General features: G+C 40.5%; 1 protein-coding gene across 1 annotated transcript; it reads left to right on the top strand.

Annotated features, from left to right (window-relative positions):
• On the top strand, positions 1 to 24,688 carry LOC310961037 (zinc finger protein 518A). The gene is made up of 3 exons (XM_083932959.1): positions 1 to 136; positions 12,847 to 12,925; positions 16,866 to 24,688. The coding sequence occupies exon 3, from the start codon at positions 16,886 to 16,888 to the stop codon at positions 21,005 to 21,007; it is 4,122 nt and encodes a 1,373-aa protein (XP_083789085.1). The 5' UTR covers positions 1 to 136; positions 12,847 to 12,925; positions 16,866 to 16,885; the 3' UTR covers positions 21,008 to 24,688.
• The last annotated feature ends 596 nt before the right edge of the window (positions 24,689 to 25,284 follow it).

Here is a 25,284-nt window from a genome sequence, read left to right as displayed (position 1 = left end):
TGGCCGCCGTCGCTGTGGATACATAGAGAGGGGAGAAGGAAGACAAATGTTTTTGCTTTGTGTTTTTCTACCGTAACCTCCTTTTTGTAATGCCGGACGCTGATGGGACGCCGCCTGAACTTCCATCGAGTTCATAGTAAGAAATTACAGATTTCTGTAACTTTAAATATCTTCGCGTGGGTGGGGGCTTTATTGTGGTGTAAAATAACTGGTTATTAAACTCAAGAGACACTAACATTATCGCGAAGTGTCTCACGTGTTTCTCATGTACCAACATAGAAATTGCCACAGCGCTATGAAACATCGCGGTGTACATTCTGTAGTCTTTTGTTGCTATCTGTCTAATGCCTTTAATTCTCCCACTGATGCAGCTTTCCTTCGCGTTTCCTAAACTTAAGCGACTGTGGAGCAAGTCATACGAAGAAGTAAATATAGATTACACTTAAAGATTGTGTCGAACTGTAAGCTTTAGATGAGATTCACATTTTTGCAACACGTTGAACTTGTCCCTGTGTTACGTTACTGAGTGGAATTGCAGTTATGAGGCGATGCAACTTTTCCTCTCATCTCCAAGCTTCGTTTTTATCTACCCTATCTAGATGGTGTGGGCCAAGAGTAGCCTACCTGTCTGCACACCAGGTGTTCACTTAAGTCCTGCTCACTTTAATTACACTCTTATTTAATCCAGTTTTATTAGAAAAAAGAGACGTTTGGGAGGCTTTTCTCCTGTTTAGTTTAATTTGGTTTGCAGAGTATCTCATCACTCCATCAAGTTCCCAGGTATGTTTTTATTCTAAATGATTTCATGTCAGAAAACGCGTTTATAAAGCATAAGTTACTTTGTGTTAGACTGGAGTAGCTGGTGCAGATAAGTCATAAAATCATGGCAGCCATTTTCCCCCCCAACATGGCTATCTCAGATCCACAGGGTTGACAGCTGACTCAGACCTGAAGTTGAAGGCTAATGCAGGTCCCCTGCTGACTTTACATTAATACTTTATAAGTGTATTGTTGAAATGAGGCGTTTACACCTGGTTAACATTCTTATGTTTGTAAAGAGCACACCCTGTTGCATTTTGCCGATGTGATTAGCCATGTTTGCCTCTACAGCAAGTATGGCTCACAGGAAATATTCTGCATTCAAATCCCTACAAATCCCGGTGTTGAGTTTCAGTCTCTTTTGACTGTCAGTCTCTCTGTTCACTGGAGATAATGCTCACTCGTTTAGAAAGATGAACAAGTTAGTTTGTGAGGTTCAAATACATGAACGTAACGCTGTATACTTAAATGACTGCGGCACAAGTTTGTTCACTCAGTCATTTTATATTTCATATAATCATAAGAAAGTTTTGATCATTATTCATTTATTACTATTTTTATCATATTTTCTCTTCTTTAGTATTTTCTTTTTTAATGCCTGTCGTACAAAACCTAAACAAATCAGTATAACAGATTGAGCTGTATTTCACGTTATCAAAAGTGATAATTAAGGCCATTAAAAAGTCTTAATCAGGATTGTATGAGGTATAAAATTTTGTTGGTATTCATGGATTTTTAAAAGCAACGAGTAAGTTCTCGACCGTGTGCGTACATGTTACATTACACATGTTGCCACAGCGAACTCTCTCCTCCTGGTGCGAAACAAACTCCGAAGCCTGTCACTGAGAACAACTAGGAGGCTAACTATACTGTAAAAAAATATGCACTTATGGAGTAATACAGCTGTCAAAAAGATGTGTCCATGATTGAGAGATCCGTCCGTGATTCTAACCATTCGTATTCGTAAATACAAAAGTTGTACACAAAATTCTGCTGTCATACACGAGTCTGAGAAACGGTTCGGGTTAGGATTGTTTTTATGCGAGTATGAGTCTAAAAGCTGTGAGTACAACTCTAATTTCTACAACTACGAAGTCTCCCCTGTGAACACAAATTCTGTTTGTGGGTATGAGTAGGAAAAGTGTTGAAATGACGTCACAGGCAGGTCGCAGGGGAAAGTAATCGAACCCCGAATGATTCGCCCAAGCCGAGGATGGCTGACAACAGTGCACCCATGGACACCGCCGGTACCTCAGGGGAAGCATCATCACAGCTAAAGTCATTAACACATCCAACATTTATTTATCTCTAGTTAGTTATTTATTTCATGAAATTGTACTGTTTTAGATAATAGTTATCAGAACCCTGCAACAAAGAGCTGATAACGTACCCACCAGCTCACAGGCCCAAGGGGAAGAACGCAAGCACCTGAGAGGCATGGACTGATGAAGCCTCTTGGATGAGAGGTGAAACGTCTTCATAGACAAATAACCAAGTCCAGTTGCTTTTGACTGAAATGGCTTTGGGGGTATTCTTATTCAAGGTCTGAAAAGACTTAATATTTTTGTCATTTAGGCTAGTTTAGTCTTTAGCCAATAAAAGCTCTAAATGCCAATTTTTTTTTTCTATTTTGGGAGAAATGTTGTTGGTAGTTGATAGAATAAAACAAAAATAGATGTACCGGTATTTCATTTTATTCAAACACATACCTATAAATAGTAAAACCAGAGAAACTGATCATTTCGGGAGTGGTCTCTTATTTCTGATGTATATGCCAATCATAGCATGCAAGTTAATACCACAAATATCAATTATCATATGATTATTAATTATTACTATTACTACAGTTTGGACCCATGCAAACCACACTTGAGCGCCTGATCTCAAGCAAATGACTGCATGTTTACAGCTTTGAGTGTTCTCAATGTTGGTCTGTTATTTCTGTTTATTAGACCGCTGCTGGGGACGCAGCTCCAATCAAAGAGGCTACGGAGGAACTATAAGGATATTTTCCTTATTGTTCTTTTTTTTTTTACCTTGATCAAACCACTTCAGAGTAATAGTGCTGGTTAAATAATTGAATAATAACATGTAGAATGGAGCCTCAGACCCGGTGTCCCAGCTTTCGTCTCTGCAGCAGCGTGACACAAACGCGCACCTTAACGCCTAATTTCTTGTTTATGACAGATGAAAATACACAAATATACACATGGTAATGTTTATGCTTCGTTGTATACTGCTTGTGACCGAGAACAGAGTCAGCGAAGCGGAATTGAAACCAGACTTATACAATGGACAGGTTTATACGCCAATTGACACAATTTATAAATCGTTAAAAGCCGTATTTTGGTCAACATTATATCTCAATTTAGTTTTTGTTTTCATCAGTGCTAATTAGCTAACTTAAGCCAACTGCTATTTTCAAGTAGCTAATGCATGCACTAACTGAGCATCACCGGCCGGCATGTTGTTAGCTTGTAAGCTAAAGCAGTATGTATTTACATCCATAAACTGTATGTTATTTAAAACAGTACAATTTCATGAAATAAATAACTAAATAAAAACAAATAAATGTTGGATGTGTTATTGACTTTAGCTGTGAGGATGCTTCCCCTGAGGTACCGACGGTGTCAGTGGGTGCACTGTTGTCAGCCATCCTCTGCTTCGGCGCATCATTTGGGGTTCGATTACTTTCTCTTGTGACCTGCCTGTGACCCATGTGACATCATTTCAACCCTTTTTTTCTACTCGTACCCACAAACAGAATTTGTGTTCACAAGGGAGATTAGTCGTAGAAATTAAGAGTTGTACTCACAGCTTTTAGATTCATACTCGCATAAAAACAAACCTAACCTGTAAAAAATACTCAGACTCGTGTATGACAGCAGAATTTTGTGTACAACTTTTATATTTACGAATACGAATGGTTAGAATCACGGACAAATCTTTTAATCATGGACACATCTTTTTGACTAACTGACTTGTTGAATAACCACTCACTGAAGTCAAACAAAGGCATTTCTGATCTTTTCAAGTCAATGTTTCCAGATTAAGATGTTCAAATGAACTGAGGTCATGAACTTGAATCGGTATTTATATTATTCATCAAGTTGTTTCACCATGTTGTCCATGGTGGTGAATAGTTAAGTCAGACTGTTACTTGTTCTGACCAGTAGTGGAAGAAGTACTCAGAGCCTTTTGGTTAAGTAGAAGTAGTAATACCACAGTGTAGAAATAATCTGTTGGACAAGTAAAAGAACAAAAGTGTTAGCTTCAAAATATACTTGAAGTACTCATTATGCGTAATGGTCCATTTCAGAACATTATATTATCAGATTATAATTATTGATAGATTAATATAAATATCACTTTAATATTGCAGCTGATAAAGGTGGGGGTAATTTAATTACGTTATATACCGCTGTGTAGCTTAATCTATAACTATATGTGATTTCATTTGTTGATAATATTTTGTATTAATAATCTGAATCTGTAAAGGAACTAGTAACTAAATTGACCAAATGAATGTAGTGGAATAAAAAGTACAATAATTGCTCTAAAATGTAGTGGAGTAGTTCTAAAGTAGCATGAAATAGGGGCGGAGGGTGGAACAGTGGTTAGAGCGTGCTCCCCCATGTAAAGAGGCTGAAGGTCCTCAAGGAAGCGGCTGTGGATTTGACTCCGACCTGCGGCCCTTGGCTGCATGACCCCCCCCATACCCCATTTCATGTCTGTCCTTTAGAATAAAGGCTTGAAAAATTGCCAAAAAATAATAAGTACAATACTTTGTTAATGTACTTTTACTACTTTTACTTTCCACCACTGGTTGCAACCTTAGGTATAATTTAATAAACTTTGCCTTTGGTTTAAATTATTTTAACATGCAACAAAGTTAATACAAATATCATGGTGTAATCTAGCCCTTACAACAAGGTAAATAGATAAATATCTGATGTACAATGTTGAACTCAGTAACTGTACGTGCCCCGGCCTGCACCTCCTGTTACCGAGTTCAACATCATGCCCCCGATGCTCAGTGAAGTTAGGCAGGTCGTGAGGAAGGCAAGGTCGTCATCAGCACCAGTCCCCAATGGAGTCCCCTACAAGCTATATAAGAACTGCCCTCAGATGCTAGAGTTGCTATAGTACCTCATGAAAACTGTCTGGAAAAAGCAACGCATTCCATCCGAATGGCAAAGAGCTGTAGCGGTCTTCATTCCCAAGGAAGCGAACTCCAAAGACATCAGCCAGTTCAGGAACATCGCCCTGTTGAATGTGAAAGGAAAAATATTTTTCTCTGTGCTGGCCAAAAGGATGACCACCTACCTGCTCGAAAACGGCTACATAGACACCAACTGCCAGATAACAGGAGTCCCAGGCTTCCCAGGGTGTGACGAGCACTCCACAATGATCTGGGACCAGATCCAGAAGGCAAAAAAGGAGAAGACGGACCACCATGTTCTCTGGCTCGATCTAGCAAACGCATATGGATTAGACCCACACCAGCTGATCAACTATGCCACAAAGCTCTTTCACATGCCCTCATGCATCAAGACCATGGTTGCATCCTACTTCAACGACCTGCAGATGTGCTTTGCTCTCCAAGATTTCACCACCGGATGGCAGCAGTTGGAGGTAGGGGTCGCTATGGGCTGTGCCATCTCTCCCATCTCTCCCATCTTGTTTGTGGCAGCATTTGAAGTGATCCGCATTGGTTCAAGACAAATGATCGGAGGGATCAGGCTCCCAGCTGGGAAGAGACTACCCCCACTGAAGACGTACATGGACGACGTCACAAGCCTCCTTCAGACCGCAGCATGTTCATCAATACTGCTGAAAAGGATGTAAGAGCGGATGTCGTGGGCTCGAATGAGGATCAAGCCCTCAAAATCACGGAGCCCGTCTCTCCGACAGCACCACCTCCATCGTAGGGGGAGAGAAAATTCCACTCCTTTCTGAGCAGTACACGGTAGTACTTTCGGACAAACAGATGGGGAGAACCATGTTGAAACAGCTCTCAGAAGGCCTGGCAAAGATCGACCAAAGTCAACTCCCAGGTAAGTACAAAGTCTATTGCTACCAGTTCATACTCTACAATAGAGTAATGTGGCCGCTAGAAATGAGTGAAATCCCCTCATCCATCATAAGCAAGATCGACGGAAAGGCCAGCTCATTCATCAGAAAGTGTTTGGGGCTGCCACAATGCCTCTCTAAAACGGGCCTGTTCGAAAGGAACACCCTCCAACTTTCGCTCTAATCCATCAGTTTGGGCTACAAGCAGAAAAAGACCAGGCTCGTTCTCGAGTCAAGAGAGCCCACCAACCAGGCTGTAAGGAATGCAAACATCAAGTTTCCGGCAGGCCGGAAGGGGAAAGCCCAAACTGAGGTCGAGAGAGCCATCAGTCGCCTGAAACATCAAGAGATTGTCGGCAGAGGCCAGGCAGGAAGGGCAGGCCTAGGGTGGGAAGAAGCACCACGGTTTTTGGTCCAAGGCAAATCGCAAAGAGAGGAAGGAGATGGTGGTGGCAGAGGTGACAAGGTTGGAGGAAGAGCACTATAAGATCAAGGCCGTGTCACAGGGCCGACGAGGATGCTGGACAACATGGGAAGGAGTCATCAACCAAAACATCAGTTGGACAGACCTTTGGAAAATCCTGCAGGCAAGGCTCAGCTTCTTTATTCGTGCATATGACATGCTTCTCTGTCCTCAGAACCTTCACCAGTGGTTTGGGAGCAAGGAATTCTGCACACTCTGCAACACCCCTAATGCAAACCTCCAGCACATTCTGTCAGGCTGTAAGATTGCGCTCTCCCAGGGACGCTACAAGTGGTGCCATGACCTGGTCCTGAGGAAGCTAGCAGAGGTGTTGGAGGGCCATCAACAGGGCAGAAGAGGGGCAACGCCTACAGAGAACCACAGCTTTATCTGCTTCGTCATGGAAGGTAGGGGGAGAAGAGACACCAGGCCAAAAGAAACACCTAGGCCGTACTCCCCTAACCAGGAGTGGAACATGAGTCAACCTCGACAGGCAGCTTCGCTTCCCAGTCGAGATCACTGATACATTGCTCCGCGCGGACATAGTGGCGTGGTCCTCTAAGGCAAAATCCCTGCTCCTCATTGAGCTCCCAGTACCAGCGGAGGAGGGGATCAAGGGCGCCTATGAACAAAAAAAGGCCAAGTACTCAGAGTTGGCTGCTGAGTGCTGGATGGCTGGCTGAAAGATCTGTCCAGTGGAAGTTGGATGCCGAGGCTATGTGGAGCAGTCAACAACACGCCTTCTGAGGGACGCAGGAGTAACAGGAGGGAGCCTGAAGAAGGCAACCAAGGAGCTGGCAGAGGAGGCTGAGAAGGGAAGCTTTTTGCTCTGGTTAAGGAGGAAGGAAAAGCGCCGGGGAACGAACAACTAACCCCAACTACAGCTGCAGGGGGAACACCTATTAGCTGAAGGGAGTGGCAGGGAGACGTCCCTGTCACTGCTCCGGCCACCAGGAGACATCGGCCCTTCTAAGAGTTTTTAATCTTATTTCAACTGTTGATGCAGGTAACTCTGCTCTCCTTGTATTCCTAGACCTGACAGCTGCATTTGGCACCGGATCACAGGACCCTTCTGTCACAGTTAGAACAGTCTGTAGGCATCTTCAAACTAGGCATATTCAAACAACATCTGTGGGGTCTCTCAAGGCTCCATTTTGGGCCCTATCCTATTTTGATTGTTCTTGCAGCCCTTGGGATCAATTTGAGCAAAACATTATATTTTTATATATAATTTTCTCCCTTCTTTCCAAGAGCAAGGATACGATGCAGCCATTGGTGGACTGCTTGAAATATTTCAAAACCTGGATGGATATACGTTTTTTCAATCCAAATTAAAATAAAACTTTAAGATAATATAATATTATTGAAGAACCTTATTGAAGACTCTCCTCTTTCACTGGCTTTCAATTCAGGCTGAGCAAGACACCCATTTATTGTATTTTGTGTATTTTTCTTATTGTTTATTGATTTTTACAGCACTTTGGTCAACCCTAGGTTGTTTTAAATGTGCTTATGAATAAAAAGTTTGAGTTGAGTGGTTAAAGCACGTTGACGGAGCTAAATTTGGTCTGTTCTTTGAATTTGTCTGATAATTTTAGTGTCAGTCCTTAGTGAGAGAAGTTACTGAATCCTGTCGTCCCTCCAGTTAGACATTTTCGATGCCATCTTTTTGTACATAGCCTTTCACCGTCAGGTATGTTTTGCATCCTCTCCTCCTCCTCCTCCTCCTCATGTCTTATAAACGTTAACATGCTCCATTCCACTCCATTGGTTCACCAGAGAATAGGTGTCTGTAGTCTCACATGAGTTCACTCAGATTACCAAGTCTTTGTACCAGGGAGCTGGCGGGGTAAACTCTGTTTTGATGTCTGGTCTAATACGATATTTGAAAGGGGATCCCGGTTGTCCGTATTATTGTTAAAATGTGCTGAAAATTATCAAAAAGTACTGATACACATTGAAATCATATTGAAAATCATAGATACAATTCCATCACTATTCACTTGTTTGCATAGCACCCGTCCAATATGGGATTTTTGAGACTGATGTCGAGGGAAAATTTCACTGATTATGGATATGTTGACTGATGTAGTGAATTTTTGTGCTGAGCAAATATAACTGCAAAGGTAGTCAGAAGGCTGCTTTCTAGGGATGTGCCACAAGTAGTTAATTCCAAGATCGAGGGCCGATCGAGTACTCGTTTTTCAAAATCTATTTTTAGAACTCAACGCACAAGCAATACAGCCTACCCAACACCTAATGCTTATTCTAAATCAAAACAGTCACAGTTACCCCAGTATTTCCACAATCACAACTTCAAAACCTTGTTTCCTTTCAAAAACATAATTAATATACAGTACTGTTACTGTTATAAGCTTGTTTGGTGGACTTCCATCAAACAAGCTTCTATCTCGTTGACATCTATATTTTCAAACTAGTCCTCCCTGAAGAGGTGTCTCGATGTTGCAGCCCTAATGGTAGGTAACACAACTTCTCTGTTGGTGAGTTAAAGAGCTAGTTCCAGGGTTCCAAATCCAAGGTGTTTGTGTCTTGGGTCAAGCACAGAAGCAAGGGGTGCTGCACATGCACACACGCGAACACGAAAAAAAACGGGCCGTTGTTTACCAGTCGAGTTCATTTGAAATTAGGACTTTAGGAATCGATCACTCACGCCCATCCCTACTGCTTTCCTAAACAAAAAAAACATTATTAAAGAATGTAGGGATGTGACGTGAGTGATCAATTCATGGATGTGAAAAAACTCAATACTTAGTCTAACTGTGAATGTTGTAATTTAGAATAAGCATTGGTTATTGGTTAGGCTGTATTGCTGTGCATCATTATTTCTGCAGGATGATGCGATGCGTTCTAAAAATAGATTTAGAAAAGCGAGTACTCGATTGGCCCTTGAGGAATTGATGTGTGATCCCTTGATCTTGGGATTAACTACTCGTACCCACCCCAAATAAACTTTCATGTTAACAACTTCTGGAAATGAACACGGAGAAAATAAAAAGTAAAAATAAAATCAATAACTAAGTGAATATAATTTTGTTCAGTATCAGTCAATTGCTGGCCCCAAGCTTTTTTTTCTACATTAGGCCTATATCTTCTGTAAAAATGAATATTCACATTGGCACGTGTTGCACGACATATGCTGATACTCATATCTCTGTGATAAGCCAATATCGGCTGACTGATATATTGGTCTGGCTCTATTATAGAGGCCTCAGTATTAAATTGAGGCACTGTCACTACCTTTTGCCATGTGTTCATTGACACAAAAACACTGCATATTGCGCCTGCGTCTGGGAGACTGTTTTGCAATCTTTGATTGTTGCTGGACAGTATTTACTGTGAGTTTTTCAAAGCATGGTTATCAAACATGGTTTTAATGATTATATTTTGACACATTTTGTGTGCACATATTGTATTGAGCTCCTAATCTAAAAGTTGTATGTCTTACTTTTAGTGCATACTGCAGCTGCCCTTGTAAACTACATAATGGTGCATGTAGTAGGCACACAATTAGGACATACTACTTCTTCATGACATTGCTTCTTGAGCTTTGACACTCTTGTTCATATATGTGGCGCCAAGGATTCAGAAAAGCATTCTGGCTGCATACTGAAAAAATGCGCCCAGATGCAGTAGTACATCCTGGTATTTTGGATACTGCTTTTGAGAAATTATGTACTGGGACATATTACATTTTTTCTGGCATTCTAAATAGTATGGTAGTATGAGTATTGGAACATAGGATAAATCTGAAACACTACTTGGAAGAAAATACACTTCTCACAATAACTTGTGTGCTGAGTGCTTTTCCTATTTGGTGTGAATTTTAATGAAATAAGTAAAAGCTCTCTTTTTTACTAATAATGAATAAGAAGAAACTCCATTGTCATTAGTTTAATATTACCCAAAAAATGTAGACAATAACAAGGATAGCCCCAAATAACAAAAATTTACAATGTCGGTAGCAGGTGTTTCTACCATTTGCCGCAATGACAGCTTGACAGCAACGTCTCATGCTCCTCACAGGATTTCATGATGTTGTTCTGAGGCAATGCTTTTCACTCTAGTGCTACACACAGTTCTGCGTGGGGGGTAGGGGTGGGGGTACGATCATCCAGTGTCTGCGGCAGCTGGTCCCGCTGGCCATTCAGGGGTGGCTGTGGCTCATAGGCTCCTCTGGTCCGCATGTCAAAGTATTCTTGGGCAAGACACTGATCCCCGAATAGCCCCCCCTGCTGCGCATGAGTATGTGAATGTGGTGTGAAGGGTTAGATTAGATGGTACGTGAAAGCGTCTTGAGTAGTCAGAAGACTAGAAAGGCACTATATAAGTCCATTTACCATTTACCATACCATATGAGGTACTCCGACTTCCTAAATGCAGCTGTGACAATTCTGGCACGATGTGATGGAGCATTATCATCCATGAACAGAAATTGGGGGTGTGCTGGCGGAATGATGATGGGTTCTATGATGTCTCTGAGGTAAGAACGTGCAGTGATCGAGCCATCTACAATAACCAAATCTGTTTTGCGTTGACTGGTGATGCCTGCCCAGGCTGTTGCACCTCCTCCACCAAAGCAAGCCCTGGGGACCATGCTGACCTCGGCGTATTGCTCAGCTCGCCTTCTCCAGCAACGCTGACATCCATCATTTCTGTGAAAGGTGACCTGACACTCATCAGTGAACAGGATGGTAGACCACTGTTGCATGGTCTTGTGCCTGCTGCAAACATTAACAGGAATGGGCCTACAGCTGTGTGGCTTTTCCAAAACAATGTCGGAGTGCTCCACTCCTGGGTCTGTCACAAACTCTGCCAGTAGTTCTGTGTCTTGGTGCAAGTCTGCCAATGACACTTTTGAGACCAGTGAGACCACCTCAGCTTCCCCTAAAATGTCACCAAAAAAAAATGTACTGCTGTGTGTACATTTCATTGACTAAGTACGTGCTAGAAAGCCTTCATCTTTTGTTCAGAATCAGCAACTTATCACAGGTAACCAGCACAACTTCCTTCTCCTTCATCCCCACAGCGTCACAGCACTTTACACATTCAAAGGCTCAGCTTCTACTGACTTCAATGGGGAAGCGTAAAGCGGGTTGTTCCACTGCAGAGAAACTAGACATTCATTGGATAAATGCTCGGCTTTGTCCCGCCCATCGGACGCTCAGCGTCTCTGGGGGTCTATGGAACAGTGGGCTGGCCCGGATGCTCGGCTTCTGCATGATGATTGGATGAGGCGGAATCCTTCTTTGATTGACAGCTAAATGAGCGAATCAGCGATCTTGAAGAATAAACATCCAGCAGAGCATTTTCCATGTTTTTCATTCCGTTGTTCTGAACTAATCCGGAGACTTTACCGATCCCCAGAGACTTTGTCTTTGTTAAAAACAACTAGCATTGTGTTTGGCGACTCTGTTCTGTCACTCTGTGGTTTCTTTCACCAACAAGCAGCAGCAGATGCGGAGCTTCTCCCCCCATCACGATCACTCACACTCACAGGCGGTCACACTTCACAGTAGCCTGGTGCCATTGAGAGGACACTGGTCAAGTCCCTGGAAAAGACGCTTAGTTGGTACGACAAGGTCACAGATCATTTTCTTGAAAAGGAACGAAGGGTAGAATTTACATATAAATAAACAAACACATTTATGATGTAGGCTGGAAAAATTAGCTTCCCCTCCTTGAAAGACCAGGAGCCGCAACTGTTTGAGACACACCAAGTTCACGAGCAACATCTGACTGCCTGCCACCGACCAGAAGGCGTTCTATGGCCAGAAGGCGCTGCTCGTCTGTTAAGTGACGCCGTGTGTTCATGGCTGTTTGAGTGATGAACTTGGAATTACTTTTTATACCCACAGAATGTTGAAATTGATGCCACATTGAAAAGGGTTGTCTTTTAGTTTTTTGGTATTGGCCCCAATATGTAAGGCACACTGTTCACAGTGAGACCATTTTGTGGAAAACACAAAATGAGGTGTGTCTTTTTCCCCAATACAATTGCCTTACTATCCCAAAAATCTCTAAAGTGAAACAAACACTGTATGTAGGAAATCCCCAAGTGAAACGTATGATGTGGACTAAATGTCACTCTGCAGCATGGCTTTATGTTGTGTTTACTGCCAGTGTATACTGGTTTCCGTTGATAAGATATTTTCATGTTCATAATATTGAACATTAACACAAAACTAAAAATAAAAATAAAAGTGGTGTCAATTGGTAATTTGTGGTTAGTTCAGTAAACAATCGATGTGATTAAAGTTTATTCTCACATGTGAGTGTGTTTGAGTCTTTTATCCGTTGCCTGGGTGTTTGCTGTGGTGAGGTAGAGCAGATTTTTCTTTACTTTTCTCCACAAATGCATTTTTCCATGTCCAATTTTCTATATTTAAATCGCACACTCAGTTCGTTGAACATACAATTAAATTGTAAAGCTTAAAACTGGAAGTTGTAACTTTAATTTTTCTGTTTTTCAGGTACCGTGGTCACACTACAAGCTCCTCTTCTTCAGACACAACATGCACTAATGTTTGAGGTTGTCCTAAAGGAGTACAGGTAATAACTGCTCATTAAATACATTTCTACCATTCATTCTTACCTTACCAATTCAATTTGATTTGTAGTGCCAAATCATAACAAAAGTTATCTCAAGACACTTTACATATAGAGTAGGTAAAGACCACACTGACTTATGATTTACAGAGACCCAACAATTCCCCCATGATCTTCAATGATGATAATAATAATATTTACATACAGTATTAATCCAGCAATCTTGTGCACAAAGTGGCGATGAAAACCTTCCTTTTAACAGGCAGGAATGTCGGAACAGACACGCTTTATGGTGGGCAGCCATTTCGGTTGGGGAGGAAAGAGAGACAGAGAGACCAGAGATGCACAGCAACCACAACATTATTACGTTATTGTCTGAGAGAGGAAAGGGATCAGAGGTGAAGTTCAGAAACAGCGGCAAGCTGTGAGTGTAATGCCATGGTGTGTGAGGCTTTATTAAGGCAAATGCATATGTAGTCTCCAAACTTCTCTTTTCCGTGAAACTTGTACACTGTGTTGAAAAGCTTAACATAAAAGCGAGGAACAGGTATGTAAGAAGTTAATTTGCATACAAGCGGGGATGAGAGATTGAGTATTCTGATTGATGGATTTGTCTCTACAGTGTAATTGAGCATTCAGTGACCAGACTGTACTTGCCAAGTAATGTGTCACTTCCATCTAAACCATAGGTCTAAACTGACTGCAGACTAGAAGGATTCTGTTTTGACTAAATGTTTCTCAATATCTTTATTTTGTCTTTTTTTGAGCTGCAGGTAACTACATTTTCCCTACGTGTGAGGGTAAAAATTTCTTTCTCCAGCTGTGGAGAAAAGCATCTCTCAATAAAACAAGCATGTAGCTGTTGCAGATTTAATACTGGAAATACAAAGAAATACTGCCATAGTTTTTACAAAACATGCTAGTACATGCACAGCCCCTTTTCCCAGATCAGCCACATAGATCTGTATCAACAACTTTCTATGAGCAGATGACTTTTGAAGTGAAACTTTCTTTGCCTTTCCATAAGCGTTGTTTTAAGCTCATCCATTAAGTTATTTACCTTTATCCATTTGTGGTTAATTACTCTGGCAAAACCTCAGACTCAGCCTGCCAGTGAACTATTTTTCTGTATTCTCAACAACAAAGATCTTGTCCATGATAAGCTATTAAATTTAGCTATGCCAAAAAGTAACCACATATACTTACTGAAAGAGACCTGCTTCACTGGTCATTGTAAAAAGGGACAATGTTTAGTGGAGGTATAAGGTGCTGCTGTATTTCACATCATTAGCAATGTTCTTAGTTGTTTATGACTTAAACAGTGACCATATAGAGCATCTAAGCAATTAAATTGCATATCATGTTGTTTTTTTATGAATGTTTGTTTAATTTCCATTAGCTTATTAAGTTTTTGTGATCTATAGTAGGGATGGTCTTTATTTCAAGGGGTGTGCGATATGACGATATTGGATGGTGAAGGATCAGAACGTGTTGACTATCTGCCAAAGCAGAGAGATCATAGTATCGTCTATAGGGAACATTCTATCCACTAATGTTCTATTCTCTGCACAGACGCGTCAGTTTTTTTTTCCTCAGGCAAATCACACTATTGGCTAGTCCGCCTCATGCATCACCCTAAAGATACGGTGATCAACCAATCCTAGCCGACTACAGGCAGTGACGTGATCATGTTTGATAGAGTAGAGGGAAGTCATTGCTGAAAAAACGAAACGTCCCATTGACGCCCTGTCCACACTTATTCACAGAACGATTGCAACAAGCTGTAAAATATGAGCCTTAAAAAACAGATCCATTTCCCGTGCAACCGCGGTCTTCTTTTGTGCTTTACAAGGCGGCACCACTGTCAACACTGTCACCACACACACACACACACACACACACACACACACAGTCTCACAATGTGCACACATTAGATGATAACACAACAAACCTTTTCAACCACCTAAAGAGGCAGAATCCTGACGGTAACAGTCTGCTGGGAGGGAGACCGTGAGAAGTCCAGCCACACCACAGCCAGCAGAGGCAACTTGGAGCTTTAGACAGCTTTTTGGTTAATGTCTATTGTATTTGGCATAAGTTGGCAAAATTGCACAAACTGATTAAAAAAAATGTTCCGAAAGGTTCTTTGGCCTAAATGCTTTGTTATACATTTTCTCTTTTAGAGCTGTGTTTTAACACAGGGAAATACTTTGGTTGCACTGTTCAGTTACTTGCAAAATAATTAAAAATCTATGTAGAAAAAATTGAATAAAATCGTGATTGTGATTTTACTGTAAAAAAAAAAAGTGATATATTTTTGCCATATCGCCCACCACTAAGCCCACCCAACTCTACTATTAAATATTGCATCTAAACCTGTGCAGTTTGTATGAGTGGACAAGCTGATGACCAATGGTTCTGTATCTATCTGAAACAGGGATTACCATGCACCATTGAATAGGGGCGCTGTAGTACATACATAATACATTTTGATGTTCTTCCTAGATTTGTTCCCATACCAGTATCATAAATGTAGATGATTATAGAAAGTTTTATAGCATTCATTCTCTGTATGTATAACCTGAGCTAGACCATACAACAATGACATTGCATCCATACAAGGTAAGTGATATACAGTTGTTAAAAATATATATATATACAGTACTGTGCAAAAGTTTAGGCAGATGTAAAAAAAAAAATGCTGTAAACTGAGAATGCTTTCAAATTATAAATACTAATTGTTTATTTTTTATCAATTACAAAATGAAATGTGAGCGAACAAATAAAAAAAATCTAAATCAAATGTATATTTGGTGTTGCTACCCTTTGCCTTCAAACCAGCATCAATTCTTATAGGTACACTTTGCACAAATCCAGGGATTTTGTAGGATTATAGTCAGGTGTATGATCAACCAATTATACCAAACAGGTGCTAATGATCATCAATATCACATGGAGGTTGAAACGGCCATTAATGAAACAGCCGAATTCTGCTACCAAGGTGAGGTTGTGGAAGACTGTTTCATGTCACAGGTCATACACCATGGCAAGACTGAGCACATCAACAAGACACAAGGTAGTTCTACTGCATCAGGAAAGTTTCTCCAAACACAGATTTCAAAGCAGACTGGGGTTTTAAGATGTGCTGTTGAAGCTCTTTTGAATAAGAACAAAGAAACGGGCAACGTTGAGGATCGTAGAGGCAGTGATCGGCCAACGAAACTTGGTGCAGTACGTGTAAATACATCAAGCTTATTTCCTTTCAAAATCAGAAGATGTCCAGAAGTGCCATCAGCTCAGAACTGGCAGCAACCAGTGGGTCCCAGGTACATCCATCTACTGTCTCGAGGAGTCACCCCAAACATACAGCCAATGTCATTCAGAACTATCTTCAGCCTACAGAAGAACAAGAAGTCCCTGAAGTGAAAGTATGGCCCCACAGAGCCCTGATCTCAACGTCATCCAGTCTTTCTGGGATTACACGAAGAGACAGAAGGATTTGAGGAAGCCTACATCCACAGAAGATCTGTGCTTAGTTCTCCAAGATGTTTGGAACAACCTACGAATCGAGTTCATTCAAAACTGTGTGCAAGTGAACCTAAAATAATTGATGCTGTTTTGAAGCCAAACCAAATATTTAGATTTATCTTCTGTTCTGTCACTGCATTTTGATAATTAATGAAAATAAACTATGAACGCTTCCATTTTTGAAAGCATTCTTAGTTTACAGTATTTTTTCCACACCTGCCTAAAACTTTTGTAGTACTGTATATGTATTCACTGATATCAGGCTTGGTACTCGCTATTAGCTGATATGCAAGTTAAGGAATCGGTATGGGGGAGGACAAAATGGTATCGTAACATTTCCAATTTTTCTGCTCTATAAAAATGTTATCCTTGTGATTGTACTAATGAAGCACATATTTGTTTACTTCTCTTACAGATATCTGTAGATTTAAAACTATGGAAGAAGACCTGTTAATACCTCATGATTCTGCCAAAAATTACAACATATCAATAATAGGAGATGAAAAAGAAAAGGTGAAAGACTTTGTGTATAAGCATTTCAGAGAAGTGACAGATGGGTCGATCTTCAATAATGCTGAAGAATCTTCCATTAAGGAGCATGGGAGTTCCACCATGAAAGATAAACAAAACCTTAATAAAGCCCATTGTAAAATTCAGCAGGGGGCTGTTTTCTCTGGAAAGATTCTAAGTTTTGGATGTTCTGTGTGTAAAGATGATTCCACATATAGCCCCAATGATCTCCTTAAACATTTTCGAGCGGCCCATAAAGGAACCCTTCCTACATACCCTTGTGACCTGTGTGGTTTTGTCACAAACGAGTTCCCTGCACTTCAACGCCATCGGATGCAGCACAGGAATACTTTGGTTACATGTGAGCTTTGCAACAATGATGTTCAATACTCTCTGCTTTTGCTTACAAGACACTACATCATGTGTCACAGTCTAAATGGACAGTTTAGCTGTGACTGGTGTGAGTTTACAACTATGGATGCAGGTACATTTGTCCAGCACATCCATCATCATAATGAGAGTCATTGGAAGTGTTCAAAATGCAGACATATCAGCTTGAACGAAGAGGGTCACCAGAAGCATATAAAGGCTCATTCAGGTTCATTCCCCTTTACTTGTCAGATCTGTGGATATGGTGCAGCAAGAAGCGATTATCTTAAAAAACACACTGCAGCTGTGCACAAAGAGGCTGAGAGAAGGAATGCATGGAAGGCTACAGAAGACATCAGCACTCCAGCAAATTCATCTGCAAGCTTGAAACTTTTGCTGAAGAAGAGTGGTGAATCTCAAGAGGTGCAGAGGATATCAAAACTGAACTGTCTGTCTGGGAGTTTACCAAACCAAAATGGCAGGCTAATCAAACCAGAGATATCCTATGACGAGACCCGAGATTTGACTAAAGGCTCTCATAATACAGAGCAGTCAATGTCAGTAATGTTACAGGAATGTGACAACTCTGCAAGTTCTGATGCTGCCAGTCACACCAATCCTAATGGACTGACTGTTCTGATGGTTAAAAACAAAATCTCTCTTCCCCCCAACTGTACAACCAAAGTGATGGGATTCAAGATGGTTGATGGCAAAAAACATTTAGTTCTCAAAGTAATACCAACAGCAAAGCATGATTCATCCAATCAAAACCATTCCCTGGTTGAAGATGTGGGCTCCTCAGCACCAAATCCTGTGTTGGATGAAAGTAAAGTTTTTAATGAGAATGGGGAATGCTCTGATAGCAAGAACCTAACCTCACATTGTTTTGCTCTTTCACCAAGAAGGGGATCTTGTGTACAGATGGATCAAGAGGATATTATGGCAGTAAAAGTAAAAATTGAAGAGGAAGAAACCTCTGTTTGCAATCTCGATTCCACCCCACCTAGAGATGATGTTGGAGATCAAACTAATTCTTTTCTAACTAGGTCTTCAACTTGTGCAGATACGTTATATCCCATGACAAATGAATTTGATAATTTGTGCGACCAAAGTCGCCCAAGTCAGATAACATCCCCAGAGAGACGTAAGTTTGATAATAACATAGTCTCTGTAACATATAACTCTGATATAACCTGCCAAAGTAGTTCACAAATCAGCGAAACTTCCATGTGTGCTGTTAAGGTCACTGGTTTACGTTCCCCCTCAAAAGTTGCTCAGGAAACCTTGCTTTCCAAACAAGTCCCCAAAGAAACTATTGAAAACTGTGGAGCTGCAGATGAGTTATTGATGACTGAAAGAGAATCAGACAAACTCATTGAGCAACACAAAGGGAATTCTTCTTTTAACACTATTGAAAGTGATGACCAATCTTCTCAGAGTATTTCAGAAAAAAGTGAGGTTAGAACTGAGATTAAACATAAAAATATCAAGCAACATTTTAAAAAGCTTTCAACTAATCCAGCACCTCCAACAGAGTCATCCCCACCCACTTCAAGTAGCCGCAGTGCCATGGGCTCAGAAAATGGCACACACAATTCACCAAGCCAAGAAGTATTTACTTTTCACAATTATTCTAAAGAAACATTTGGCACTTTACCTAATACTACCCAACACTTTGACAATATGTCTGAACATTCAGCAGACAAAGACAGCATCTGTGAATCATCACAGTTTAGCTTGACATTAGCAGAATCTCCAGAACCATTCACAGAAAGTGTTAATGGAGAAGACTCAACTCAAGAAAAGGTGTCTGATGGGGACATTGAAGTTGATGAGTGCATAGCTAGTGTTGATGATCCTGCCACTGAAGATGAAAATCCTGAGTCAGTGCTCCAAGACTTTAATATTATTAAAATTGAGGAGGAGAGCATTCCTATATCTAACAAACCCTCAGGAACAAAGAGTAGTTCAACTTCCTTTGGCAGTTTTGTGGAGGAACATTCAGATGCAATCATTAACAAACAATTGAATAAGGAAAAAGTTGGAGCTTCAAGTGCAAGCAATGACTCTTTGAAACAAACAAAAACGACTGTACGAATTCTTCAATTGCCAGAGGGTAAGCAGTCAGTACTCCTGAGAACTACTGAGAGTCGACTTGCCATGCCGGTGCAGGTCAAGACTACTCCAAGTTTCAAACTGATAACCAATTCTACAAATCCTCAGATCAATGTATCTTACATGAAGCCAGGGTTGGAAAGATCAAGTAACCCTACTGGAGTAACCCTTACTCCAAACAGCAGGAGGACAGGTGTATCAGCACCAAAGGCAGGAGCTGCTGAAAAAGGGACAACACTTCTCTCTGCTGTCCAACCAGGTGTTAGCACCACCTCAAATCGCTACCTTATCAACAGCCCAGGTTTTAGGGGTCCTGTACTCTTCTCAAGCTCACCACATAATACACCTACAGACAAAACAGCAAAGGCACAGCCAACTTGCTACCTGTTACAGAGATCTGTTCCATTTGTTCAAACCCCCAGTGCCCCTGGCTTCAGACTGGCAAGTAAACAACTCTCACCAAACTCTCGGCCAGTTCTTGCCATGCCAGTAAGCTCTGCAGACAAACCCAGCACTCTGCAGACAGGTTGCCAGGCATTCTTACTTCGATACATTTCTCCATCCAAATCAGGCTTACTATTGAACAACCAAGACACAAAGATTGGGACTCAATGTAGCCAAACCACTGAAAGTGCTGGAAACAAAGTCATATTTAAACTTGTCTCTCCTACTGGTAGCCTTCTTTCAAGTGGTGCTCCCACCTCAAGCAGTCAGCCTTTGTTTTTGGCCACCAGACCTCAGACCCAGTGTTTTCTGGTGTCATCAAACAAAACCAGTGCAAATTCCTCCAATGGAGTAAAGAAATTGATCACTATACAAAATACTGCACTGAAAGATGTCAAGGAATCTTGCATTTCACCCTCTCAGGTGAATGTAAAGGCACAACCGTGTGCAGCAGAGAAACCTATACTTGCCCCAAGGTCTATTCGGCCTCCAAGCCAAAGGAAAAGGCGCAGGAAACCATTATTTGATGAGCTTCCAGCAACAGTGCATAAAGCTAGAAGACTCTCAAATAAAGTACTGACTGAGAAGGAGACTACTGTGTTATGGACGCCTGTAGCCAAAGAAGTTGAAAGAACACTAAGGCTTGCCCCTTTCAGTTCTCTTCAGCAGATCAAATGCCCTCGTAGATACCAACCTGTAGTGGTGCTCAATCATCCAGATGCTGACATTCCTGAAGTGGCCAGTATCATGAAGGCAGTTAACAGGTACAACGGTGCTGTTACCAAGGTCTCTTTGTCTCAGAAAACAATCCAAGCTCTCTCTGAGGTTGGTGCTCCATGGAAGAATTCCGTGACCAAAGGTGCATCGTCTCACAACAATGATCCAAGACCTCGGCCAGTTCAGAGTTCTGTCCGAGAGCGATTCCTCTTGAAACTGAAGTTAAGGAAAAAAAGCAAAAAAAAGTATGAGGTCGTGAAAACTCTGTCAGGTTGTAGTCAAGCGCCTGTGGTTTTTGACTGCTGGTTTTGTGGTCGGCTCTTCAACAGCCAAGAAGATTGGATTGGACACGGCCAGAGGCACCTCATGGAGGCAACTAGAGACTGGAATAAACTGTTCTAAAGGTTTTCTCTCTCCTTTTAATGGGATGCTATTCTGTCCTTTTAAGGTGGAACAAATGGTTGAAGTTGTATATTTTTAATGACCTTCCACTATAAGTTTGTTCAATTTCTGTTCCTGTATATACATATTCTTCAGTAAATAATAGTTTATCTTTTCATAGGTGCATTTTCTGGTATATTATGTACTGCAGGCATGATTTATAACACGCATGCACAGGTCAAATTGAGCTGTGAAAATGGTACACTGTAATTAGGAGTTTTAGTAAAAGCACTTGTTTAAAGAGGGGGGCAGTATCAGCAAAGGTTGTATGTAGAGCTGGATTAAATTACTCAGGTGATTTCATATTAATCTGGTTTGTCATTTTTGCTCATTTACAAATAAGCAGAGGCCCAGTTTAAGGGACTTTTGTAAATTATTTTATTCTGCACGAGGACAGGAAACTATTTGTATAAATTAACTCTTGTGATTAACTAAGCTTGTAGACAAATTACTTTTTGTTTCGCGCTTGTGATGAAAAAAATTCTAGTCCAAATTATTCCATTTTGTATGTTTTAATTGAAGGGATATAACCTGTACCATGTGCTTGTCAACAAACCTGCCAATTGTTGCAAATTGACAACAGGGCTTTCTGTCAGTACTTGAGAAATGGAGATCAGCCCATTTTACACCCTATGCAGTTTCCATGCAACAGTATTTTTGTTGTTAGATGTTCAGACCTGTGCTCCTGTTGTGAATCCACATTTGGATGTTCAAGTTTACAAGATCCTAAAGGTCCCATGAACGTTCTTTGAGATTTTTGTTGGTGCAGGATGGTAACATCAAGAGAGACTTACTATGAAAATATGTCCCAAACATAGAAATGTTACAGTCAAGTGTTGTCACAGGGCTGGAGAGTAAGATTTGGCATTTGTCCAAAACCCAAAGATATTCACATTATTATTATTATCAAGTAATGCAATGAAAAGCAACAAAGCATCTCAAATTAGAAGCTGGAAGAGGCAGAGTTTTGACGATTAATTGATTGTCAAAATGCTTCCTAGCTCAATCATATTAGTGTAAAACCAGGTATTAAACTAAGGGCCAGGTCTCAAACAATCATGTAACTAATTTTTGTTGAACTTTTTTTCTTTTTTTTAGATGTTTGACTGAAGATAGCTTAACAACACTTTCCTCAGATATTTCACAATAAGCCTGTCAGAAAAGAAAGGCAGTATGCCCTTTAAGCTGCTGGAAGGCTCGCTAGGCAGCCAATAATTTTGAACTCTGTAACTATGCCACCAACTACACAACTATTTTTTTTTTTACATGGGACCACTACCACAACACTTAAGAAAATAGAAACATTGAACCTGTGTCGCTGCCGATAGTGCTGATTAGAACAAGGACAAAGGTAGTCTTTATGATAGGAAGGGTTGGCTGGATCAACCCAGAAGTACAAAATCCGACGGCAGATTTAAGATTTTAGGCTTTACAGGAGTGGATGAGGGTTTATGTAAAACTAGAAACAGCATCTATTGACATCAACTTGCTATAGCAAAAGTGCACCCAGAGACCCCAGATAAAAACACATTAAAAGACATTTCCATACCTTTATTGGTAAAATAAAGTTTCTTGTTAATATCAAATACTTTCAGAAGTGTTTTGATAGAAACTATCACGTTTCTTTCTTATGCTCTGTAGATATTTTAAGTGTAGTAGGAGCCCTGAACATAACCCATGTTTGGACATCAATGTTCACCCATTATTGCATTAATGTACTATAAATCTGCTCACTGGCTCCATCAAGGCCATTATGTTGTACATATTTAATGTTACTTTTGACACTTCATGGCCACAGGGCATGGATGTTTTTCTTCAAAGGTTTTAATGATTGTATTTTATGATGATTAAAGTGTGGAATTAATGTTTTATTCCGTTCAATATGCAAGTGACTAAACAAGCCATGCTAATATTTTTTTATACTTTCAAAATGGTTCTGAACAGCCAGCCAGTTACTCAAAGTTTTGACCCTCGGCAGGTCCTGCTTTTCACCAGCATTTGTTAAATGTTCATTGTTTTCAACCACTCAAACAGGGCACTTCACTCTACATTAGGTGACTTCCCTGAAATCATTTCCTTGAAGTAGCCACATTCCACTCATGTTTGTGACTTACTAGTGAAGCCAAACAAGCATTCAACGCTCTCATGCATCAGGTGGTGTTCTCTTCCAAAATAAATTATTCAACATTTTGGAAAATACGCTTACTCGAGTAAAATGAGAAGATTGCCATGTCTGTCTTGAGAACAGAGCTGGAGCCCTGTTCAGGTTAGCTTAGCAAGGATTGGGGAAGATTTAAGAGGGTAACATATAGGCACGGACCGGAAGTAGAGAAGTGAATGTGTGTCAAAGTTTACAAAAAAAAGAAAGAAGTCAACACCCATTAGCTGTGTTCGAAAGCGTTCCCTATCACAGATGTAGTGCATTCTATAGTGTGTACGCCATTTTGTAGTGGTGTTCGAACTCGCCATGGTTAATTTCACTATTCACCGAAGGAGAAGAAGCAGCAGAAGAGGTGGAAACGGTAGCCTGAGAGCTAACTGCAGTTACCATCAACTGTTCCTCACCAGCTGACTAGTGTTACTACGGTTACTCTCTCGTGAAATAAATGAACTGTGGGCTATTACAGCTCACAATCAAGACACAGAACTATTAATAACAAAACTACACTTTAACACAATCAGAATTTCATCAATTTATTTGGGATTTAGGATGAAATGAACATGAGTCATCAGTGCAACCTTTGACCGTCCTCCTGAGAGCAGGTTTGTATCATAGACTGAAAAATGAGTTTACAGCTCTGTTCGTTTACATGATGCTTGACGAGCTGCTTCCATCACACACATACATCCAGCGTATCTACTGACATAACGAGTTGTTAAAAAATTCCAGTGTAGTGTTGCAAACCCTTTTGCTTGAATATACTGTACTTAAAGTTAAAATAATGATTCTTTATAGTTTTACTTGAACTGGGATTTAACTTATGTTTCTCATGTTTTGGGATGTGATTTATGGCCTAAGGATAGGTTTGACACAATTGAGTGATCCGTCCATATTTAATATCAATATTTTAACAGTAACAAATAGTTTTTATTACTTTGTCAGCTCACTTGTTGATTTTGTAGCTCACCCCCTCATATAAACAGCTTGAAATGATCACAGCCAAATGGATCCAAACACCAAATGAACTTTTTTCAGTTAGTTTCAGAAGGGCTTCTGCTTGTTTTTGACAGCGTTCATAGATATGATGGAAATGCATGGTTTGATAAGATAAGCCCTGCCGTTTCCTCTGTCTTGTCTGCTTATTCTGAACTGCTCTCAGGCCAAAGAACTATTTGTTTTCATCATGTCATTTTAAAAAGTTTGGTTGATGGGATTTCAGACTGTACAAATGATTTCTGCACTGTGATAATTACAAACCACTGATTATATGGGGATACACTACTATATCAGCTTATTTGTGAGCCTAAAATGAAAAGTGAGCAATTATTGAAGTCCATTTGAGTTTATACATAAAGACACCTTCTAGAGGTCAGTCTCCTGCTGCTCCCCTTAAGTTGTGAGCTAAACTCATCATGTACAGTTAACTATTCCTGTCCAGCAGGATGTTCAAACCTTTACTGGATCTTTCCTCATGCAAAGTGCCTCTAAAGTCTTTTGGCAGGTTGACAATGTGAACTGTATTATTTTGTTAGGCTTAGTGTTTCAACTTCCTCTAATAAATGTACATACTTTATGGAAACGTTGTGTTGGGTTTTGTTGTAACAGTTTAATATGTGTATGCCTTATACAGCAGAGTTGCTGTATATCTCACGGTGATGATGTTGAAAAGATGATCCACATGAGGGCAGCAAAAGACAGAATGTTACAGGATCTCCTTAGTTTTATTCAGCTGAATAATCACTGTGCCATAACTTCAAGCATTTTATGTGAGCCTAAATCAGAAACTAAAAGTATTACTGTTGGCATACAGTAAATAATTCTGAACTCAGCTGGTGTCCTTGAGGCAATGAATAAGTTGAACTGGAAGCGACACATTAGTATGATTTCCTAAAAAATGAATCAAACATTTAAGGCAGGATTTGATTTCAAATCAATCCGATCATCCGTACTTTCACGCCCCAAGCTGTGCAGAACTTATTTTTTATTTTGTAGTTACTGCACTCAGGTGTTATAGCAGCGAGGCAAGTTTATTTGTATAGGGTAATTCAAAGTGCTTCACATAAAACATTAAAGCATT

Source organism: Echiichthys vipera, assembly GCF_963691815.1.
Source record: "Echiichthys vipera genome assembly, chromosome: 18".
Lineage (NCBI taxonomy): Eukaryota > Metazoa > Chordata > Actinopteri > Perciformes > Trachinidae > Echiichthys > Echiichthys vipera.
This window is presented reverse-complemented; position numbering and strand designations above follow the sequence as displayed.